Source organism: Podarcis bocagei (assembly GCF_964188305.1).
Source record: "Podarcis bocagei genome assembly, chromosome: 4".
Lineage (NCBI taxonomy): Eukaryota > Metazoa > Chordata > Lepidosauria > Squamata > Lacertidae > Podarcis > Podarcis bocagei.
Genome location: NC_138128.1, coordinates 61,963,185 through 61,985,684, shown reverse-complemented (window position 1 = coordinate 61,985,684; position 22,500 = coordinate 61,963,185). Strand labels below are relative to the sequence as shown.

Genomic DNA, 22,500 nt, shown 5'->3' with positions numbered 1-22,500 from the left:
ACAGATTATGATTTGCACACAATTTCCATGATAATCCCTACATGGAAATTCCTGCAGCGTAAGAATTTGGTAATATGTGATTTGGCCTAATTATACTCCGAAAACATCCCTTGCCCTTTTGTGCAATTCTAGATTATGATTCCTTGAATACTGGTTCACTGAAGTTCTCGTTTTCAAAGAGATTAGGCACACTGTCATGAAAACATAAATCAATCCTTAAGAAAGCACTGCTATCATAATTGATGTTGCATCTTCTCAAACCACATATCCCCCTCCCTGCCAACCTTCTCCCCCCTCCCCTCCAAAAAGACCCAAACCAAACTTCAAGTTCTATTGCAGCTGAAGGAGAAAAATTCGATTTAAGTCCATTTGTATTTAAAATTAACTAAACTATGGATTAATCCTCTCCAATCGTAAAACTGGAGGTAGGCATGCAGACAGGGATAAGACAAAATTCAGTGCATCCATGCCCCCAGGCACAAGTACTCAACACTCTCTGAATGTGAAGTCATTTATGAAGTCCTTTACAACATGCAGTCAAAGAGGTTAATTGAAAAATTTCTTAATGTCATTATGAAAGAACTAGATTAACCCAAGTTAATTCACTTTATTGTTCAAAATAAAGAGGAATAAGCATTGAACTCACTTGCAAATTTGGGGCATGAATTAGGGGTGAGATGTTGTCTTTAAGGACTCTGCCAGTTTAATTAAGATATGGAAAATTACTTATTGTTCTTCACCACTAAAGTGCTAGGAATTAACAGCCAAATGTGATGCCTGTGCCTTTCATATCTCTACCATGTGTTTGTTTGTTTAATACCCATAAGACTACATCATTAAACCTCAAGCACTGATTTCACTAATTCAACACTAGAGCTACATGCTACAGCAGCAAACACCTTTTCTAGTCAGTCATAATTGAACAGCTGGATATAAAATGAATTATTATTTTTAGGCTCATATCTAACTTTGACTTTAAACCACATACACTGTTTCCTTCCAAAACAAAACACCTTCCTATCTCTGTGATACCTCCAACTAAATATAACAATGGCATCAGGCTATTATACTCTGCCCAGTTATCAGGTATTCGGTAAGGACAGATGCCACAGCATATTTGTTGTGTTGGGCATGTTTGTTTTTCCATTGCCTTTGTTCTGATGAACTATTTCAGTGTTAAGTGAAAAGCAATTTACTGTTGTTGTTTTTAATTTACAGGAAGTATTACTTAAAAGAGCAGCTGACCTTGTTGAAGCCCTGTATGGCATGCCCCACAACAACCAGGTGGGTCCTCTCATGTGCATATATGGTCACATGCACACAATGTAGCAAATGGGCAGCTGCCTTTTGCAAACCTGGCAAAACATTGATGTGTTCTTCCAGTGCACCACATCATTTTCCCAGCTACCTTAAGGGTGGTGATATGAAGCAATATCTTAATGAGAATTGAGATTCATTTACCATTTTCTTTTCCAAACTTGTTTCCCTATCACAAGTGGTAATTAAGAATACAGTGGTACCTTGAGTTACAAACACCTCAGGTTACAAACTCCGCTAACCTTGAAGCATTACCTCGAGTTGAGAACTTTGCCCCAGGATGGGAACGGAAATAGTGTGCTGGCGGTGCAGCGACAGCAAGAGGCCCCATTAGCGAAAGCACGCCTCTAGTTAAGAACAGACCTCTGGAATGATTTAAGTTCGTAACTAAAAGTACCAATGTACGCGCCAAATGCTTAAGCTTAAACATGGTCCAATATATTGGTGGCTAATGGAAATCGCTAGCTAAAATTACTACGCGGCAGATAAATGTGTATTGTGTTGCAAACTACTGGAAATAATTTTGCTGCATTTTCCAAGTAAAGTACTTTTTTCTTCTTTAAATGCCACACTAGCAAAAATGCTAGATGGGATATTTGTACTATTTATCTCTTTAGAGACACCACTGGTAAGGTTTACAGGAATATGTACATCAGTTTGCCAAATGACAAAGGCTGTAAACTTTTATCAAGAACACTGGCATCCACCAGTGCCTACTATAATCTTAGATTAACCTGCACCACAAAATTAGAGTATGTGGTGAAACAAGCACACTGTATTACTTACTTGAAATTAATTCTTTTACAATTTTGCAGGAAATAATTCTGAAACGAGCAGCAGATATTGCAGAAGCATTATACAGTGTGCCACGCAACCACAATCAGATTCCAACACTTGCCAACACCCCAGCTCATACTGGCATGATGGGAGTAAATTCATTTAGCAGCCAGCTAGCAGTTAATGTTTCAGAAACATCACAAGCTAATGACCAAGGTATGTGAAGTTTTAATAATTATGTATCCAAAGTTTTGATATTCTTGACGTTGATCAGTATGTTCCACCTTCTTTCTTCAGTAGGATTCATGCATTCAATTAACCAGAGGTGTGCCAATTATATTCAATGAAGTTTATTTTTTGCTTTACGATACAGAATCTTTATTGAAAATATTGAATAAAATACAAAAAGCTTATAAGAATTAACAGTGCCATTTTCTACATGTCTACTCGGTGCTGGAATCCTATGCCATTTACTTGGAAGAAAGCCATAAGTGTTATTATTATGAAACATGAGAATCTATATTATTGCTTATAACATAACTGATTAATTAGAAACATATTAACCTCTAATATAGCGAAAGATAGTTGTGCCTAAACGTTGCAGAGAGCAACAGAGCAAGTACGTTCTGTCTGATGCCACAATTCTAAACGTGCTTAATAAGGGAGTGAGTCCAGTTGAACGCAGTGAGACTTAACTTTTGTGTAAGCATGAATAGGATTGCAGCGTAATATTCCTGGATCAGGGCCACTAAATTCTTGCTACTGTCCAAATTATGTGTGTCTGTTTGTGTCATATTGATATCATAAATAAATCCAGGCTGGTTTTCACTGAAGCATGGGCACCCAGTGGGAGCACTTGCTTATATTTAGTGTGTAAAAATATCAGTTGTAACATTGAAGATTAAAATAAAAAGCAGCTTTTTGCAGCAAACAGGTCTTTCCTTTCTATTTTTAGCCCTTCCCCTCCTGTTTCTGCCAATTTTGGCATTTGAAGTCCTGAAAAGGCTCAAAGTTCGTTCAGCATGTTGGTACAAACCAGCAACCAAGCCTTCTGATAATTACCACTAAAGACAAATGTGATGGAAGCTGACACAATTGGATCGAAGGAAGCTTTTTGTTGGCTTTCTCTGCCAGGAGCAGAGGCAACACGGAATGATCCTCGATGATTTAAGTAGGGTTGGCGTGATAAGGTTATCTTGAACTGTAAAGAGATGATAGGGCAGTAGCAGACAACTTAGACCAAAGCTGTGCAATCAATTAAAAGTGTGTAATGTATGACGCGGAAGGGAAACCCTTCAGCCCCCTAAATAATAACCATTTTCTTGGGATGGGCTTTTCTCTCTTTCTCTCTCTCTCCACCTAACACAGTAGGTTACAGTCGCAACACAAGCAGTGTTTCCCCGCGAGGATATGTTCCGAGCAGTACTCCTCAGCAGTCCAATTACAACACAGTCAGCAATAGCATGAATGGATATGGCAATGCTGGCATGCCCAATCTTGGTGTACCTGGTTCCCCTGGATTTCTTAATGGCTCTTCAGCTAACTCCCCTTATGGCAGTAAGTGTCTTTTTCTGGTACATGTAGCCATTACATAGATTCTTTATTTGTTACAATATATATATATATATATATTTACTTTATTTTGATTTTTCTACAATGTGAGCTACTGGATAAAAGGAGGGGTGACTCTGGAGGCTGGACATTTAAAAAACAAACAAACAAAAACCAATTTAAAAAACCATGGCAAATATATTGGTATATGCCAAACAATAATCTTGGTTAAAAGAGAAAAGAAAAAGAAAAAAGAACTAGATTGGACTACAAAATGTGCAACCAAGGTCCAACACAAAAGAGTTTGCCTGTTATCCAGATTGTGGCAAGCCAAAGCTTTTTATTTTTTCATATATAATTTCCCCCCGCTATTATAAGAGAGACAAGGCCCTATCAATCTCTTTTTCCCCCTTCCCTCCATGTTTGCCATAAAATCCACAATATGAGTCCTGATTATTTTTGCTTTATTGCAGTAGTGCCGTCAAGCCCTACCATGGCAGCCTCTTCGGTCACCCTCCCTTCAAACTGTAGCAGTACACACGGCATTTTCTCATTCTCACCTGCCAATGTCATCTCTGCAGTGAAACAAAAGAGCGCCTTTGCTCCTGTTGTCAGGCCCCAAGCTTCTCCTCCACCATCTTGCACCAGTGCAAATGGAAATGGACTTCAAGGTGAGCTGGATCTCTGTATCATTTTTTTGTGTAATTGCAGATTATTATTTTTAAAAACAAAACACTAGAACCTAACATTTTTAGATCTAAAAGGGAAAAGGAAGTATTTTTATCACTGGCAAATATTAAAAGACAAAACCCCAGACTTCAAAAACGAGGTGCTTATTTTTTATTTTTTTAAATGGCTTTGCATTGCAGGGGCAAGACCTTGGTATTAAATACAGTAGCACAAAACATAGCCAACCATTTTACCATATCAGTGGTTAAACTTTAAGCTTTGCATTAGAAGAAATACTAGCTGTTTTTCCAGCATTTCCCCTTAAGGTTTCGTGCATTAATTTTTAAAATAAACACACAACCCTGAATGTCTCTCACAGATCAGATGTGTTCCTTTTTCTTCTTTATACTGCATGCATTTTTGATAGACACATTTTAATCGGCAGCATTTCAAGATGTGCTGCTTCTCCTACTTGTGTCGCTATTTGAAACTTGAAGAACCTTACAGACGTTTGAAGCTGTTGTTCCAACGTAGCTTTTGTTCACCCTCAAGATTCCTAATGAGGTTTTTGTGCTCTTATTGGAACTTATTCCAGCTAAACTGTCCATAAAAAGAGGAAAATCAGGACAAATAACTATAAAATAGCTTGTAGAATTTACATAGCCACTTGCAGTCATTAATACTAAGTGTGAAAATTTATAGAGGAAGCCGAAACAACTGCAAAGTCTCTTATTAAGAGACTGCTTTGCATTGTATATCACTGCCATACCTTTTTCAACGCAGGACCAAAACCTGCTTCAACTGTGCCAGCCTGAACTGTAACTCTTAACGGACACCAAAAAACATGCTCTAAGCACTTAACACGGCACAGCCTGGGTGGAGTGGAGCACAACTAGTATTGATTTATTTACAGTGCAGCCACCATTCACTTTCTGAGCATCAGGAAAGAATAAAAAGTCCTGGATCACAAAGGCATACATTTACATTTTAGGCTCTTTGTCTTATAAAGAGAATATCATCATCATCATATTTCAACATTAGCACTGAGCTTACCTTTAGATGTATAAATATCATTGGTAGGACTGGAAAACGACTTGAGAAGATCAATCTAATTTATGCCAATAAAGATGCTACCCCTTAGGGATTTTTTTTATCTCAATTACCTGTAAAATATCCAGTGATGGAAATATACAAGCTGTCCAGACCAACTAACTGGTCTGTTTGCTACTCTATTTTTTGAGTATTTGAACTCAAACATTTTTGTATTCTATTTTAAGATTTAAAAAATCAGGAATATAATCTGCAATACTGAAAAGATCCTAAGGTTCACAAAGAAATGCAGGTACATTTGTACTTACAGAGTCTTTGGTGAAAAGGCTGGACAGGATTGCTGCCTAAAAGCACCTGTCTGTCAGAGTGGGCCAAAGGCAACTCCTTGTTTGCCTCTGATCAGGTCATTAAAGCATTAGCAAGTGTTGAGAGTTTTGAAATCTCTGGTCCTTATCATCTAAACACATATGCATAACCCCAGCAAACTTTGTTTGCTTGTTTACCCGCGAATTACTTCAATAGGAGCCTCTGAATAGAATTGTTTCTTCTCTTGAAATAAATATGCATTTGGTGAAGCTAGCGTAATTTTTTAAAAAAGCGGAACAAAAACTTTAGTAACAAATGTAAGGTGCAAAGCCACCAAAGTTCAGGGTTCGTAAATTATGTTAGAAATCTGCAACCATTTCAATAAAAGTTTAGCAAAGGGGTATTCCTTTCATCCCAATTTATGTTTCCTGAGCAGAGCTTTTGCTTCCACTTGTGAGGAAATAATCACACACCCAACTTTACATTTGAATTGAGAGGTACACTTGGGATAGCAGATTGTAGAATCTGAGTTGATGCACACCCTAGCTGGGTGAGGGAATTCCTGAGTTTTCAGGGTTGGAAGACAAAACAGGTTCTCCCTTCATGATCTCCACCATCCCTTGCATTCTTTAACTTCTGTCACTCCCACTTCTTCTCTTTCAGCTCCTCCCCTCCCACTTACTGGAAATATGTCAAGTCACTTCCTCTCCTCCCCTTTTCTGTGGCATCATGGGAGAAAGACCCTAAACCCCTCCTTTCTCCCATTGTTCTATGCAGGAGTCTCTGGAAATTTACCAGTGCCTCAGACCTTTCTTCCTCCCTCCTGGCTGTAGTTTAAAAACCCCAAACCAATTTAGGAATCCTTTAAAGGCCTCCTCCTCCAAGATCTACCACTGATCTCAGGAAATGTGAGAGGTAATTATGAATACAGTTTACTGAATATGTAAACCTTCTTCCAATAAGTATCTCTTGACTGCCTCAGTATAATTGTCTGTTCCCAAGAGTTACCTCAAATTCAGACTTTCCTCAGATTTTCCTTACCACTGAGATTACAAAACTTCCATTGCACCTATGCACAGCGAACTGTTTTTCTGTAGAAGAATGCACATAGTTTGGGCCAGTTCTAATGATGTAAGGAAGGCGGGGGGAATGGAAGCATAGTGTGATGAAAGAATATATTATCAACAGTACTTTTAAATGCATACATCCCTCCAATGCTGCAGCTGCACTAGGGCAACAAAACAAATTTCCAGAATTCTGAAGAGCAAGATTTCCTGTACTCATTGGGTCAGAGGGTGGGCTTTTGGGGGGTGGGGTAGGGAATAAAAACCGCTTTTAAGCATGCAGAATGACGCAATCACACAGGTACCACCTTGATATTTTTTCAGGAAGTATTTCCTTAAAAAGCAGTCCCAGTTGCAGATGGCATACTCTGGTTTCTCTTTAGATCGTAAAAATCTCTCGCATGGTGGGGAAGGGGATGCTCACCTGACCTGTGGTCAGTCATGTTGCTACTACTTACCAGAAGCTAGAGGGAAAATGCAGTGGGACGCTTGGTATGGTGAAATCCAGGGTCCTTGACAGTACATTTGCATCAACGCAACTGACTGGAGCTCAGGTAAGCTCCGCCACCCCCACCATGCTGTCCAGTACTGAGCAGCCCTACATGAAAACCAAGGTTGCATCAAAAACGTATCTCCCCAGAGAGAAGGACTGACCTACACTTCTCTTTCTAGTGAGGTACATATGGACACTTCCAATGTAAATGCAAGGTAGCATTGTCCCATCATTAGGTTTGGATTTTGTTGAGTTGTTTGCTGGATGAAGTTATTTTAGATATGTACACCACAGGCTGGAATAGCACGTATATAAATTTTAGAAATAAACAAAATGCATTCATTGTAACCTACACACCCATAGGCAGCTTCTATTATTACCAAAAAACCAGGGGTGAAGTTATTTTTTAAAAATGTGCTAAAGCAGCATGTGTGAAACTTTTGCTCCTAAACCATTTAGTTACTTTGATAATTCCACCTTTAACATTTCTCTTGAGAGTAGCTTCAGGGACAGACCTTCAATTTATATGATAGTAAACCAAGGACATGATTTGCCTGGGTGTGTGAAAGAAACACAGTGAACAGGGCATCTTGAAAAAAGAAAATAGGATTTTCCCTTATGGGCCCCAGATGTATACTTGGTAGGTTCAACCTCCATTTTATTCTGTTAGAGACTGTAATGATGTGGAGGCCCATAATGCTTTCTTTTGGTGGCCCTTGGCGAATATCCAAACTTCTTTCCACCTACCTAAGTGCTTAAATTGTGTGGTTGTTTTTAATTATATGGTTTGGCAAAAGTGTAAATAAGTAAAGAAAAAAAGACAGACTTATTGGGTATTTGATACTTTATCTTGCCAATTAATAAATCAGTATTAAAAGCTTGATGGGCAAATGCAATTAAACTTTGACACTAGGATCCTATTAATCCTGGTCTCCTCTAGGTCACTTCTAAAGCCTGACGTTCTTACTGACACATTAAACCATTTCCCCAAATTACTTTGCTGTCCAAAAAAATGCAGCATTTGAAATACAGCATTGGTGACAAATATAAGCTAATATAAAATTATTCTAATAGTTTCAGAAATCATAGTTTTTCACCTGTGGTGATGAAATAAACTGATCTTGTGTTAACCAGCTCAGATGGCACCAGAGAAGTGGACATTTACAGCCACTCTTATGGAGCCAGAAAGGACCCACAATTCTTTTCCACACCCTCCCTAACTTAAAGGCAAACTCACCCATGTACACACTCGTGTTTGAATTGTCCCTACTCATACAAACTCATTTAACCAAATTGTCCTGAATCTAGCATGCCATAAGCAGAAAGCAGGAGCAGTTGGGAATCAAATGCAGCATCAAACATGTTTGAATGTACTATCAGTGACCACAAACCACAGCTTACTTCACCTTAAGCAAATTACTTTTCTGTAAAAGGAATTTAGTCATTGAACCATTTGCAATTTAGTGATGTGCACACACGTGTGAAGCAGTCCAAAAACAAACCTGCACATAATGCTAAACCATATTTTATCATTCTACACATGAGAGCCTCATGCTCTTGCTTCCCTGCTCCTCCTCTGACATGGCCACGAGGAGGAGATGAGAAGCTTCCCCATTCTATTTCAAGAAACTATAGTTCCTAGTTTGAACCAGGAAACACGGCCTGGTTTACGTGTTACATTAAAAACATAGTTAAAAATCAATTGTGATTTAATGTGAATACTCCATGTGTTGGTGCATGCTGTTGAAAAGTTATTGCTCTGCTTTTCCCTACTTCTGCTACACCACCAGGAAACAATCCAGAGTCTGGCTGTCTCAATGTCCAGACCCAGGCTCATGGTTTGTTTCTCTACAAACAAACCATGAGTGGTAACCAAGACTTATTAGCTTATTGTTTGTGGTTTCTTTTGATGGAACAAAACACGAGTCCAGGTTCTGATATCACAACAAGCGAAATCCTAGCTTGTTTCTCAGCTGCATGGCAAGAGCATGGGAGGAGTGGAGCAATAACTTTTCAGCATTTTGTACCAGCATGCTGCACATTCACATTTAAAACTAGTTTGGTTTTAACTGATTATGATGTATGTTCTGGCCCAATCACAGCTGTGCTTGAAGCCTGAACACTGAATCACTATTTTTTGGGTCATTATGTGCAAATACAGCTATCGTATGCTAAGCAAATTTCAGCTGAAGCAAACATTGGCATTTTAGGAACGGCTAGTTTGTGTCATGATCCCAACCATGAGCAGTGGCTTGACACAGAAGAGGAGCCTGCCAGGTCAAGAGGACTGGCCACACAATTTTCAAATATGCTGGACCTAGACTCAGACACCAACCTAAGCCTGAGCTAGAACCTGTCAGCTAATATCCCACTGAACCAAAGACCTCGGAGTGGAACCTCCCGAGATAAAATCCCTGGAGAACCCAGTACTCTTTACACCAGGGGGACACTCATTCACAATGCCCTGCTTATCAGTGTCTACAGTGAGTAAGGTGGGAGCTCCAGGCCAGAAGACTACCGCTTTAAGTATACAGTATCTCCATTCCTCAGGAAGTGGTCAGAATCTGAGAAGGGCAGCCTGAGTAAAGAGGGGTGGAAGGCTTTAGCTGTGCTCCAGATCTTGTCAGAGCAATTACCAATTTAGAGCTATCCATGGTCCTGTGAATCCGACCTGAACAGATTATGGCTAGCCTGCTCTCTCCTAAGGGGCTGCCTTATCTTCTGTGGGCTCCCATGCAGAGACAGAACAGGGCAGTACATTTGCTGCTGCTTTCATGTCACCTTAAAAATTAAATGAGCAAAGCAAATTATCGCCTCAGGTATGGTGCTTCTGCTATGGCATCTCTCCTGTGCTCTATACAGTAGGGTTAGGGCACAGGAATAATGGAGGGAATAAGATAATCCTCCCATGCTGGGAATTCTGCTTCCTCAGCAATGCTAATGACCACTGTTCCAAACTCCCAATAACTACAATAAAATAACACAGTTGGGATATTAAGCCAGCAAAACTATGGATTTAAGATTTTGGTTCCATTTCCTTCCCGCTAAGACACCAGATAGCCTTTATTGCACTCCTTCCATCCTGCATGCACAAAACTAATACCTATGTTGATCTACAAATACCGTGCAGGGTACCGATGTTGTAGACCAGGGAGACACAAGTGTGAGAAACTCTAGTCAAAAATGTCCATAATGAACACTAGATTTGAATCACACACAGTGGCATTTATTGGCTTGTCTAATGCAGAGATCAGCCTTGCAGACAATTACCGAAGGTGTGGTCACTCAGAATATAATCATGTCACCTGCCCATCTCCTCTCACATTCTTCCACTAACACTTGGAACCCAGGAGCTCAGAGAATGATCCCTGTGCCTTCCAACTCTTCAACAAGAAAATGCTTTCAGGGACCAATTCCCTGGCAATGCTTCCACTTTTTCTGGATACAGAAAACCAGACTGTGGTGGCAATGGCCTTGACACCGCTGTGCAAGTCTAAAGGCAGGTGGCAGAGAGAAGCTGATATGACAGCAACCAGCATTGGTCCTCTCTTTCAAACTATGTATTCACTGCCACTATATTAACCCAAGTGCTAATATAAAGCAGCATTTGAATGACCGACTACACAATTAGCTTGGGTTCTCCCTTCTATAGCCACAAAAACTTTTAAGCTAGGAGAGTTTGCATAAGTGTGTACCACTATCTAGTTTGCCACTTGGGAGCACACTGAGGGCACAATTGTTAATTCACCTTCCAGGTGAGCATGCGAATTGCAGATTGCATGACTGGGGTAGCTCAAATCATTCTTTGCCAAAATAAATAAAACAGCATGAACTGCGTAAATCTCCTCTGCTTTTTCAGACCAAACAACATCCTTTTTTTCATTTGCTCTTCCTTGCAGTATAACATGAAAGTCCACATCATAATTTGTCACCATTACATTTCAGTCACTATATTTCCTGAACATAAGCAAGCAGCATACTACTTTTTTCCAAGTGTTGTGCTATTAGTTCTACCATGCCTAAGACTAAATTACTTTACTTGCTTTGTCAATAGTGAAAAATATGAAAGAATACTGCAGACAAATACTTTGAAAAAAGACTATTTCCGCGACAATCAGAAACTAAACTTGTGGGAATCATATTTAACCACATACCTTTAAAATACATTTCACATATTAAATTTGGGTTGATTTCTAAATATATATTTTTTGCAGATTAAAATTAAGTATTTTGGTTTAGTATAAAAATAAAAGACCTGCATCTAAATAATGTTGTCTCTGACAGTGATCAAAGGCTCATACATTTGAAAGCAGCTCTATAAATAAATGGGGTTAAGTCACATCAAGATATGCATGAGCTCAGAGTTTAGACCAAATGTAGCTAACCTGTGGCTTATATGTAATTGGTATTCCTGTGGTGAATGCCTTCTACCCTAGTCACAGGCAGAAACCAAGGGGGGCCTTGATAGTGTCAGATTTACGGGCCATGGTTTGCACTACCTAAGGATTGTGAGCAAGCCAGGGAAGGTTCAGTGTGGTGTGGGCAGATGCTGAAAGAGTGAAGGGTCCCTGTTCAGAAACCCAATAAAAAAGAAATAAAAGATTACGTGCACTGAGTATGTAGCATCAGGCGTTTTGGTGCATCTGGCAGAAACCTATGCTTTGCCGTCTCTTCATGTCTACTTTGCCTCAGTTTTTAGAAAGATGATTAGACTATGCATTTGTTTCCATATGTTAATAAGGACAAGGGTTTTGTAGGTTTATATGCAACAAGAGCAAGAGATATGCATGAGCATGTGGGATTGTATATATGAATAAGAGGAAAGATATGTAGTTGTGTGTGCACTGAAGACTGTTTGGAAACATGCTTTAGCAGGGACCAATGGTTTTCCTGTATATCTGCTCAGAGCGCATCCTGCTTGATTGGTTTATACATCACATTTGTATTCCCTCTCCTTCCATGGAGCCCAGGGTGTTGCTTTTTTCAAGTTTATTCTAATAACAACCCTGTGAGGTAGGTTAGGCTAAGAAAGAGTCCCTGGTCCAAGTTAATCTAGCGACCTTCCATCTCCAGGTATTTGAGCCAGGTTTCCCCAGTCAAAAACTCTAGTCGCCCAAGTTTGGTTGTCACTAGTACACTGAAAACAGCAATCAGCTTGTGTGTTTGATGGCATTGGTAATAGTGTCTTTGAGTTTATGCCCTGTTTGCAAGACTGTATATTTTGGAGAACTTAACATCTGTATTTTTTCAGGAGAAAATAAATTTCCCAGAAGTATGGTGAGGAAGGGCATCAGCCTCTTTAGGAATACCCAACTAAACTAAACCCTAAACTGCGTTTTATAGTCATTTTTTTAAAAATGGGCCATGGAGACTATTGGAACCATGTTTCCTCTTCTGTGCAGCTATTTCACTGGCAATACAGGAAGGTGAAAATTGGCTGAATGTTGCATTCACCACTGTTGGCCCTAATTTAACAGAATACTTGCTACCAAATGGTAATAGTGTTATTAGTATTTATTGCTGTCAATTAATGGCAGAGAGAGCTCGCTGCTGCCGCAGATAGCCAAGGCTCTGCTCCATCCCTTGCCAATGAGCTGCAGTTACCACAAGGGAACATTTACTGGCCGAAAACTGTGAGCAGCACATCACTGTGCCCCCATCATTTGGCATTGTTTCTCCCAGCCCTGATGGCAGCATTGTGCAGGAGCGAAATATACTGGAACGCTGCCATATTGGGGGAATTCACAGCTGGCAAGAACTGGCTGCAATCCAAGCAGTGGCACATAGGGGTCGGAATGGAAGAGAGCCTGGTTGTTAGGCTCCATCTGCAAGTCTGTGACTAATCTTTCCATGCAAACAAAGGCATGCTCAAAACTTTCATGTACAGGATTTGCCTAACCTCGTAAGTTACATCTAAGGCTGGCAGTATTCACTCTGGAAAAACTACAGAAAAGTTACTCCCCCCGAGTAAAATAATCGACCAGTATTTTAAAAGCAACCTGCGAACTGTATGAGAAAACAAGACTTACCGCATTGGGTGGAAGGCTGCCTTGCATGCTGTTCTTCCCCTAAGCCAAAGGTCCATGAGTACAGCAGCAGAATTCATGGAGCTACTGCTCAACACAGACATTCAACTCATCCTCACCGTTCCATCTGTTCTGTGGGGAAAGGAATCCATGAGCACCACTACTCCCATGAATCTGAATTTTAGTCAGTGGGACCACACACGTACAAGGGTTACTGAGTCACCCTTTGTGACACATTGGCATGCATAGAATACAATATGGTCAATCAACTGCACAGGGGCTGCTAGTGAAATAGGTAGCATGTCTGTGGCAAGAAGAAAAGCCTATCTCCATTCCAATCTGCCTTTCCTAAATTATGCTCCTCCTTTGCTTCATGACTCAGTACAGGAGCCATGGTTGGGAGAGGTGCTGCACTGTGCCGCTCCCAACCGTGGCTCCTATGCCTGCTCTTGCAAGCAGCAGAGGCGGCGGCGGAGGGACGAGCAGCTTGAAAGGAGCCCTTTGCCGCTGGCGGCAGCGGAGGAACAAGCAGCCCAAAAGCAGCCCTTTGGGGCTGCTTGTTCTTCCTCCTCTGCTGTCGCCACCACCAGGTTTGTGGTGTGGTGAACCGGCTTATACTCGAGTCAATAAGTTTTCCCAGTTTTTGTGCTAAAATTACGTGTCTCGGCTTATATTCAGGTCAGCTTATAGTCTAGTATATACAGTACATGGGTGGCCAGACAAAGAGAGTGTATTACATAAGAAATACAACCAGCTTTCAGAAAAACCCGCAACAGCAAATCTGAGATAAATTGATATTTTTTGAGATTAATGAACTGGGAAATTGAAGTTCGCATCACTACATCAAAAATGTATTAATGTTTCTTGTACATAAATTAATGAGAATGATCAAGACAAAATTTAAACACCATAAGGTTAAAACAGCCCAAATTATACTCTTGCCAAGGAGATAACTAGAACATAATGACAAAATTTAGCTTCTCCCTGTTTAACAAGCCCAGTCCTTTCCCTTGATATACCATATGTACGGCACAGCTACCACAGCGTCCAGTATTAGGAAAGTGTGCCCCGATCGCTTTTAATATCCAGAGAAAATCCCTGTTACAGGTCTTTGCTGACATATGCATTAGGGTCTATTGGCCCATTCTTGGACGAGACACAGGGGGCCACCAAATGACTTGTCTCTCCTAAGTGCTCTGCATAGTATTCTCCCAGTGCTGAAGTAGCAACAGTGGTGGCTACTAACCTAAATACAGGGGCTGGTGCCAGTTCCCAGTGCCAGAACAAAGGGACTCAGATCTCTTTGCATCACTACTGGGTACCTTGATCCTGAGCTTTGTGTGGCGCACACAGACTAACAAGGGATTGGGCTCTAAGCATTTTTTAAGAAACAAATTGAGCTAGCAAGTGGAAGATTTTAATCTCATGTCTTTTTTATAGTGCTTTGACAGATTCCAAAGCAGGTGTACTATACTTGACTTTGATCTCAGAAAGTCATTGACTTATTAAAGTCAGCATACTATTAGGATAAAGTACAATTAACAGAATGTCAAAATTGAGGCTTTCCACTTAGGCTTGAGTGCTTGGAAAAAGAGAAAAAGCTAAGGTTAGTCAGATTTTCATTTAGGGAACTTGAGAAGTGTCTGGTCCTTGATTGGTGAGTGAGCTGGCCTTGTCTGACATTACCAAAAGTGACCATGTTGTTTCTCAGCTGTCAACATAGGCAGTCTCCAGGGAGTCTGGGCCACTGTTTGCCATTAACAAAACGCTAAGAGAAATATCACACATGTGGGAGGCAGGATGCTTTGCACAAAAAAATGTCAGAATCCTTTTCATTTTAAAAGTGAAGTCTTTACAGAATGCTCTGGTAGGAAAGTCCTATTTTAAAAATAATTTAAAATGTTTGAGTGGGGAAAACAAAACCCCTTCCCTCATTGGATAGCCTGATATACTAGTAACAGATGACAAAAGCAGTCTGGCAGCTACTGCATGCAAACTATGTTGTAATATTAAATGTTGAAAATGTCCACCAGCAGTCCATCCAGATTTTAAGAAAACACACACACACACATCCTATCATGCTCTGTGATCCAGAGATGATGATCTACATGCAGTAATCAACTTCTGTATGCATCACAGCTCATTTCCTGGTGCAATACTCTTGCATGCAGAGGGTATGTTTCACATGTGGAAATGTTTCACACCACTAATCCAGCACATAACTTTGGCAAGAACATACATATCTGCCTGCAAAGCGGCAGGAGCTGTATTCTCCCACCCCCCAGCCACAGTCCTCTGGATCACAGCCCATATATTATGTGAAATAGGTGGATGTCCCTAAATGTTTTGTGGAAGTTAGTACTTCTGGGAAATATTTGTGCATGGTGGGATTTTTTTTTCTTCTTCTTTGCAAGTTCTAATAATGCTTATACACATATTTAATAGTTCTTTTTCTCTTTCTTTCAGCTATGTCTGGGCTTGTAGTCCCGCCAATGTAAATTCATTTTTGTTTACCTACCGTAGCACCAAGCTTCAGAAGATGAGCTTTTTAGGGGACAAGTTTAGTATATAAGACATGCTGATGGAAACAGTATCTTCAAAATACAATCAGCAAAACATTGAAATGCTACAAAAAAAACTTTGTTTAAAGATTTTATTTAAACTACTAAGAATCAACATGCAAACAATCAACTTCTTCATGAACTATTCCATTTTATTAACTGAACTTCTCTCTTATTTTCACATTTCTTGATCCTGAAGAATAAGGAAAAAGCGACGCCTATTTTGTATAAAGTTTCTGATTACGTCTTGGCTATGTCTAGTACTTGCTATGTGTCGGGAAAAACTTTGTGGATGCACCATTTTGATTATCATGAAACACTGATGAAAAACGCCTCCAAAACATTTTTCTGTACTCATAACTAGATTCACAATGGTTGTGTATCTCTATAATGTGAAATATTTTTTTGTGGTGAAAAAAGGGGGCCAAGGAGGTATGAGCCATCAAAACTGGAAAAAAAGGATGAATATATGATTTGGGAAAATTTTGGGAGTTAGGGAGGGTGGGAGGGTTTATCATTGCTTAACTTCATCTTAAGGAAATGGAACTTTGTAACTTATTGTAGTTAGAAATTGTAACTTTGATATTGAATTCTCTTGCCTTCAACAAGCACACTGACAGAGAAAAAAAATGCTACTGTCTGTTGGTTAAAAAAATATACTTCCACTGCTAGAGCTTCCTGTTAAGCAAGTGTGATCTGCAACATTTTTTCAACTTTTGCTAGCACTGTATACTATTGCATTCTTAGGCTACTGTGAAGTCTATGTTTCTTGTACCAGAAAATTGTCCTTTTGACTTCTAGATCCTTCTTCCCTAATGTGTTTTGTATGTGGTTATAAAATTGTAGACTTTTGTGATTTTGCCAAAGTTGTAGCTAAATATTTATACACTTGTCTTGAATTTTTTTCAGATCCACTTAAAAATTTAGATCAGCAAATTTTATTCCTTATAAAGATAAGGAATAAAATAGTCATACATTACAACACTTTCTTTCACATAAACACTTGCAATCTACCAAGGGAATTTATTTTGTAACATATTGATTATAAATATTGTATTTATCTTTGAAATTTTGTATATTGCTTTTTATCATTTTCTCCCCCCTTGTATGTATGTTTTTTCGTCATTTGACTGGTATTGTGATGCTGTGAAAAGCATTAAGCCAAGAACAGCTGCCTTCATGTGTTTCTGTTAAAATAAATTTGTGTTCATTCATTTCATTTGTATTTCAGAAAGTTGTTATTTGTTTGGACTTTCCATCCTTTTTGTTGTTTTGAGGAAAAAAACATTGTTTATTTTTATATTATTTTTAAGTTATCTGAACAAATGATTTTGAAATAAAGTTGTTTGTTGTATAGTTAAAACGGAATTGTGCCACATGGCTGTAATAAATACTAGTAGAATACGTGCATGTGATGCAGCCACAAGAAAAAGAAGATTCTCCTATTTTGTGTTAGCATTTTTGTTTTTTTTTAAAAAAATCCTGTTTTGTCTCATGCCTTATTTTCTTTTTCTATCTTTAAAAAAAAAAAGATTGTAAAAAGTCATTTTACCTGCCACCCCATGACTTTGCCACATAGCTGAACTGTGTTTACTGGGAGGGAGGGGGGAACCAGAGGCCTAAAAGCTTATAAAATAAAAATCCACTTCTGATATTTTACTTAAAAGTGTTTGCCACATTAACTACTTGGATGCCTTAAAAGTAGACTTCTGGAGAACTTTTTGTGCTGTTTTATCATGGGCCTACACCACAATTAATCGCTACTTCATCTGGATGATTTATGGTGTAAAAAAAAAGCACAAACCTGGGGTACAATCTTCTAATTTACTGCACTCATCTATTGGGGGGGTGATGCTTTACCAACCCCATGAAAATGGCTGGTTGTAGGACCACAGCAGTGCTTGGTTGATTGCATCCCTGGTGTACAACTGTGTCACTCCTTTGTGTGTCTGCTTTCTGCTGCACTCTGCATATTCTGTTACCCAGCACTGTTTAACAGAGAGAAAGGCTTGTATGCAATTCGGATCGTGCACAATTTTTATAAGTTGTTTTATTTACAGATTCCACCCCCCTTTTTTGGTAGCAAGACCTACAGCGCTGACTGTAATTTATAAACTGGAATGACCTCTTCAATAATATCGTGCCTGTTAGTGCCAATCCTTAGACAGCTGGTCCCCCGCTTTCTTTCTTTGCACTAAATGCTTTGTAAATGCAGCACTGCAAAAACATTTTTTTGCAAACTGCAGCAGAATTAAAGTTCTAAGCAAAAAGGAGGGACCATTTTTTAAATACGAAAAATGCACATTTTCAGGAAACGTTTATAAAAGGTTTGAAAACAAACAATATATCACAAATAATTAGCCAATAAGGTTAGCTAAGTGGGAAAGCCTAAGAAGTCACTTTGAAACTGAATTGCCTCAGTTTTATTTTATATAAGCAAGGTTTTGATCTTAAAAAGAAAGGTCATATGTACATCTTAAGAAAGTTTGCAAGTTTCTTCATAAACGCAATCTTGTTTGTGTTTTAGATTAATTAGTCAATGCACTCATTGCTTCATTGTCTCCAAACGGAAAACTTCACTAAATGGTAGATTTTACTGTTAAAGACCCTACAATAAGATTGTTTTATCTGTACATTTTTCAGATATTTAACTGTATAAAAATGTTCATTTTACACAATATTTAATTAAAGTATTTCTTGTCTGTGAATTTCACTTCTGGTAATTTTTCAGGTTTGATTATTAAAATAGCCAAAAACACAATCCACCAACAGCTGGGACTGTTAATTTCATTCTAAAAGTGTTAAGAATGTACCCCCCCCCAAGGCTTAACTAAGGGTTCATTTCTATGTTCAAGTACAACACTAGATGTTTCATCACTTGAGCTTCTGTGAGCTGTTTCCAGTGAAAACTGCTGTGTTTGACCTGATGTCAGGTGAAGCAAAAAATGCTGTTGTGTTCTACTTGTGATAAGTTTGTCACATACCCCCACACTACATCACACTGACAGCACAATCCTATGTCCTAAGCAACCCTAACCTGTCGAATTCAGCAGGGCTTACTTCCAAGTAAGTGAGGTTAGGACTGCAGCCTTAAATGTTGCTTCCATTCACTGATAAATATGCACATGTGAGTTCTCCCCGTGATAAAGTGAATTCAGACATGTCAAACAATAGCAGTCACCTCCGTACTAGGGTGTACCCAGGTAACTGCTTTTGCTGGGCATCATGATGCTTATGCAGGTGACTGGAAGAGTACAAAGATGTGTTCAGGTGGTGGGGATAAAGACTTACTTGTGCAAAAGCCACAATGGCATCAAGTAAATCTGCATTACTTTTTATGATGTACTTATATGATGTTTCATTGCACGGCACCAAAGTTGCTTGGAAAAGCCATTGCCCCAAGCCCCCTTACTCATCTCGGTGTTTTAGTCACCCAAAGCCCCAATATGCAAAACACTGTTGCGTTCTTCTGCCTTTTAATGCAATATGGGCTTTAATAGCTTAGAACATGGGCAGGCAAACTAAGGCCCGGGGGCCGGATCTGGCTCAATTGCCTTCTAAATCCAGCACGCGGACAGTCCAGGAATCAGTGTGTTTTTACATGAGTAGAATGTGTGCTATTCTTTTTTTAAAAAATGTATATCCCCTCCTTTATCATGGATGATCTCAGAGCAGGTCAGTCACAACTATACAATTCATTAAAAACATTTCAAAGCCATAGGTCACAGATAGCCATAATAAACATAGTTCTCCAGTTATGCTCAGAAACGTAAGCCAAATAAGATTCATACAAAAGACTAGCGGAACAAAATAGTTTTTGACCAGTACTGAAAGCTGCTAAGCGTCACCACTCAGCTAACTTTAAGTGGGATGGGCTGAAGAGATGGTCGAGAGGAGATATAACTGGGAAGACTCTGCCATGAGTTTTCTGGTTATTTGTGATTGAATAACCACAAGGGCCTACCTGTTGGATCTCTGATCATGGGCAAAACTTCGGGGAGAGATAGTCCTAAGCTGTTTGTGTATGTGTGTTTGTCCATGCACACACATGTATTTCTATATAAAACCAGCACCTGGAATTTGTCTTGGTAGCAAAGAAACAACCACTTTTGATCTTTAAGGACCCACATTGTATGATCTCACCAAGCCACACCAGTCAACATCCTCATGGGTGCATTTTGCACTAGCTGCAACCTCCAAACAAATCTCAAAGGCAGCCCCTAGTAGTGGAACGTACTTATGCATATAAAGACCACCAAAGCCACTGAACTCCCTTCTCCAATAAGACGGATAATGCTTTTAAAACACACACCAAATGTTTATGAGCCTTTCTAGCTCAGCAGCTGAGAACCCACAGCAACTTACAATAAACTGTATTAAAGCATCAAATAGTAAAACAACTACAACCATGTTTTAAAAACCACAAATGGTTGAGGCAGCAATGAAAACTGGTCCCATATCAAGCATGTTCAACAGACCCTGCAAAAATCTTGCAGGGTGGGGAGAGAATTAAATGATAGCAAAACATTTTACAAATGCTTATTTAAGTACAGTGGTACCTCGCAAGACGAATGCCTCGCAAGACGGAAAACTCGCAAAACGAAAGGGTTTTTGGTTTTTTGAGTTGCTTCGCAAGACGATTTTCCCTATGGGCTTGCTTCGCAAGACGGAAACGTCTTGCAAGTTTGTTTCCTTTTTCTTAAAACCGTTAATACAGTTGCGACTTGACTTCGAGGAGCAACTCATAGCACGCGGTGTGGTAGCCTTTTTTGAGGTCTTTGAAGACTTTGGTGATTTTTGAAGCTTTTCCAAAACTTTTCCGACACCGTGCTTCGCAAAACGAAGAAACTCGCCGAACGAATTAATTTCGTCTTGCGAGGCACCACTGTACACAAAAACGAGAGTGGGTTCACATCCTGGAGAAAGGATTTCAGGTAGTTGCTAGGAAGGCCTCTGCCCGAAAGCCTTGTGAGTCGCTGCCAGCCCAAGAGAGCAATAACCTAGGAAGCTGGTCTGACTAGGCAGCTTCCTATGTTCAAAAATTTGCCTGGACATCTGTCAAATCACCATGTGAAGGTCAGCCAGCAGCATAATCTCTTGAGTTTTGCTGTATGTTAGCTCACTCATTCACAGGCTGCCAGTGTAAAATGCTCTCTTGTTCATCCACAGAACACAGAAAGTCAATGCTCTCAATATCTAGGCGTAGTGTAAAGTTTCTTTTTACCCCCCTCCCTCCCTCTCTTTCCTGAACCAAATACCTTTTCTGCACCTCCTTATCTCACACTTTAGCCACAATCAAACACTCCAGATCTCTGGTTCATTGCCAGTATGTATTCTCCCTTTTCTCCTCCTCCTGCCCACTTTTTCCACTTAACTTCCCAGCCCTAAGCATTGCTTGCACAAGCAACACTTCACTTCCCTCCTTTACTTTCTGCCATCTGCACATTACTCCTGTCCTTAGGCCCCCTCTGCGAGGTGATTGGCAGCCAAACAAAGCTTACACTTCACACTCACAGAACCTGCAAGACAAAATTCTTTTGCTGCCAGCATCCCCACTAACAGCTGGAATGCTGGTGAATGTTCCATGATACAGTACAGTGGTACCTTGGATTAAGTACTTAATTCGTTCCGGAGGTCCGTACTTAATCTGAAACTGTTCTTAACCTGAAGCACCACTTTAGCTAATGGGGCCTCCTGCTGCTGCCGCACCACCGGAGCCCGATTTCTGTTCTCATCCTGAAGCAAAGTTCTTAACCTGAAGCACTATTTCTGGGTTAGCGGAGTCTGTAACCTGAAGCATATGTAACCTGAAGCATATGTAACCCGAGGTACTGTACCACTGTATTTGCAGCAACTGAGCCAATGAATGAGAGTCTTAGGAGGCCTCAAAGATGACAGGTAGGCCAACAATTTTTATCTTTAAAAAAAATAATAGGTAAGGCTATACACACCTAAGAGACTGCTTTATCACTTCATGGTATCTTCAAACATTTCATTGAACAGTGATAATTATGTGCTTATCATTGCTTATAATGCGTGAAACCACTTGATATCTTCAAATACAGAAACAGTCATTTATCGAGACATCTGCTAGTCAACTTTTGCTGTAATGTCGAAAGCTACATCAAGTCTAGAAAGCAAGAGCATGAAGTAGGACATTTTTTAAAAGGCTACCACACAACTCAGTAAATATAAAATTGCCTTTCTGCCACACCTTAAACACTTCTGAAATTAACATTAGGACTAATACTCAAATATACGGATTCTTCTTTCCTGGTTTCTTAATTAGGGCGGAGAGAATACATGAGTCTACCATAGTGCAGAGCAACAAACTCATTGTCCTTGAGAACATAAGAGTCCTCCTGGACCAGACCAAAGGCCTGCCTAGGTTAGCATCCTGTTTCTCATAGGAAAAAAAACCCTAGCAGGACAATAAGGGCCTCTCTTCACAGTTGCTCCCCAGAAACTGGTAATTCAGAATGATGGTGCCTCTGATTCTTCACCCATCAAGGTTAGAATACATTGACAGCTTTATGCTCTATATGAGATCATTCCCAGATTCATGATGCTATGGTGGTAACTAGGACACATTTGCAGTTATATATAATATAATTAGATACTGTGGTTTGCGCCATTTCTGATTAATGCTCTCACGCACAGCATAGCACAGCTCACAGATTTGCATG

At 39.7% G+C, this 22,500-nt stretch overlaps 1 protein-coding gene and 2 long non-coding RNA genes across 27 annotated transcripts in view; 1 reads left to right on the top strand and 2 right to left on the bottom strand.

The window, feature by feature from the left end:
- Positions 1–16,181, top strand: part of EBF3 (EBF transcription factor 3) — a gene marked incomplete at its 3' end in the record, with an annotated part of 188,670 nt that extends 172,489 nt beyond the window's left edge. For 7 of the 22 annotated variants that reach the window (XM_081192957.1, XM_081192968.1, XM_081192976.1 and 4 more), the window contains 5 exons: positions 1,219–1,284; positions 2,133–2,310; positions 3,463–3,651; positions 4,119–4,316; positions 7,118–7,251. In XM_081192957.1, the coding sequence (XP_081049083.1) occupies positions 1,219–1,284; positions 2,133–2,310; positions 3,463–3,651; positions 4,119–4,316; positions 7,118–7,251 (765 nt within the window). Of the gene's footprint in view, positions 1–1,218; positions 1,285–2,132; positions 2,311–3,462; positions 3,652–4,118; positions 4,317–7,117; positions 7,252–15,719 lie in introns of those variants that run through there. The other 15 variants (XM_081192978.1, XM_081192975.1, XM_081192974.1 and 12 more) reach the window with 6 other exon arrangements.
- LOC308586443 overlaps positions 1–22,500 on the bottom strand; it is a 109,265-nt gene that overhangs the window by 31,337 nt on the left and 55,428 nt on the right. For all 4 annotated transcript variants that reach the window (XR_014007865.1, XR_014007866.1, XR_014007867.1 and 1 more), the window contains exons 2-4: positions 13,248–13,385; positions 7,193–7,322; positions 4,206–4,329 (exon numbers count right to left, since the gene is read on the bottom strand). This is a non-coding gene — a long non-coding RNA (uncharacterized lncRNA). The remainder of the gene's footprint in view (positions 1–4,205; positions 4,330–7,192; positions 7,323–13,247; positions 13,386–22,500) is intronic.
- LOC308586458 lies at positions 4,472–7,111 on the bottom strand. Its single transcript, XR_014007886.1, has 2 exons — positions 5,368–7,111; positions 4,472–4,914 (listed from the first exon to the last, which is right to left on the bottom strand). It is a non-coding gene; the product is annotated as an uncharacterized lncRNA (long non-coding RNA).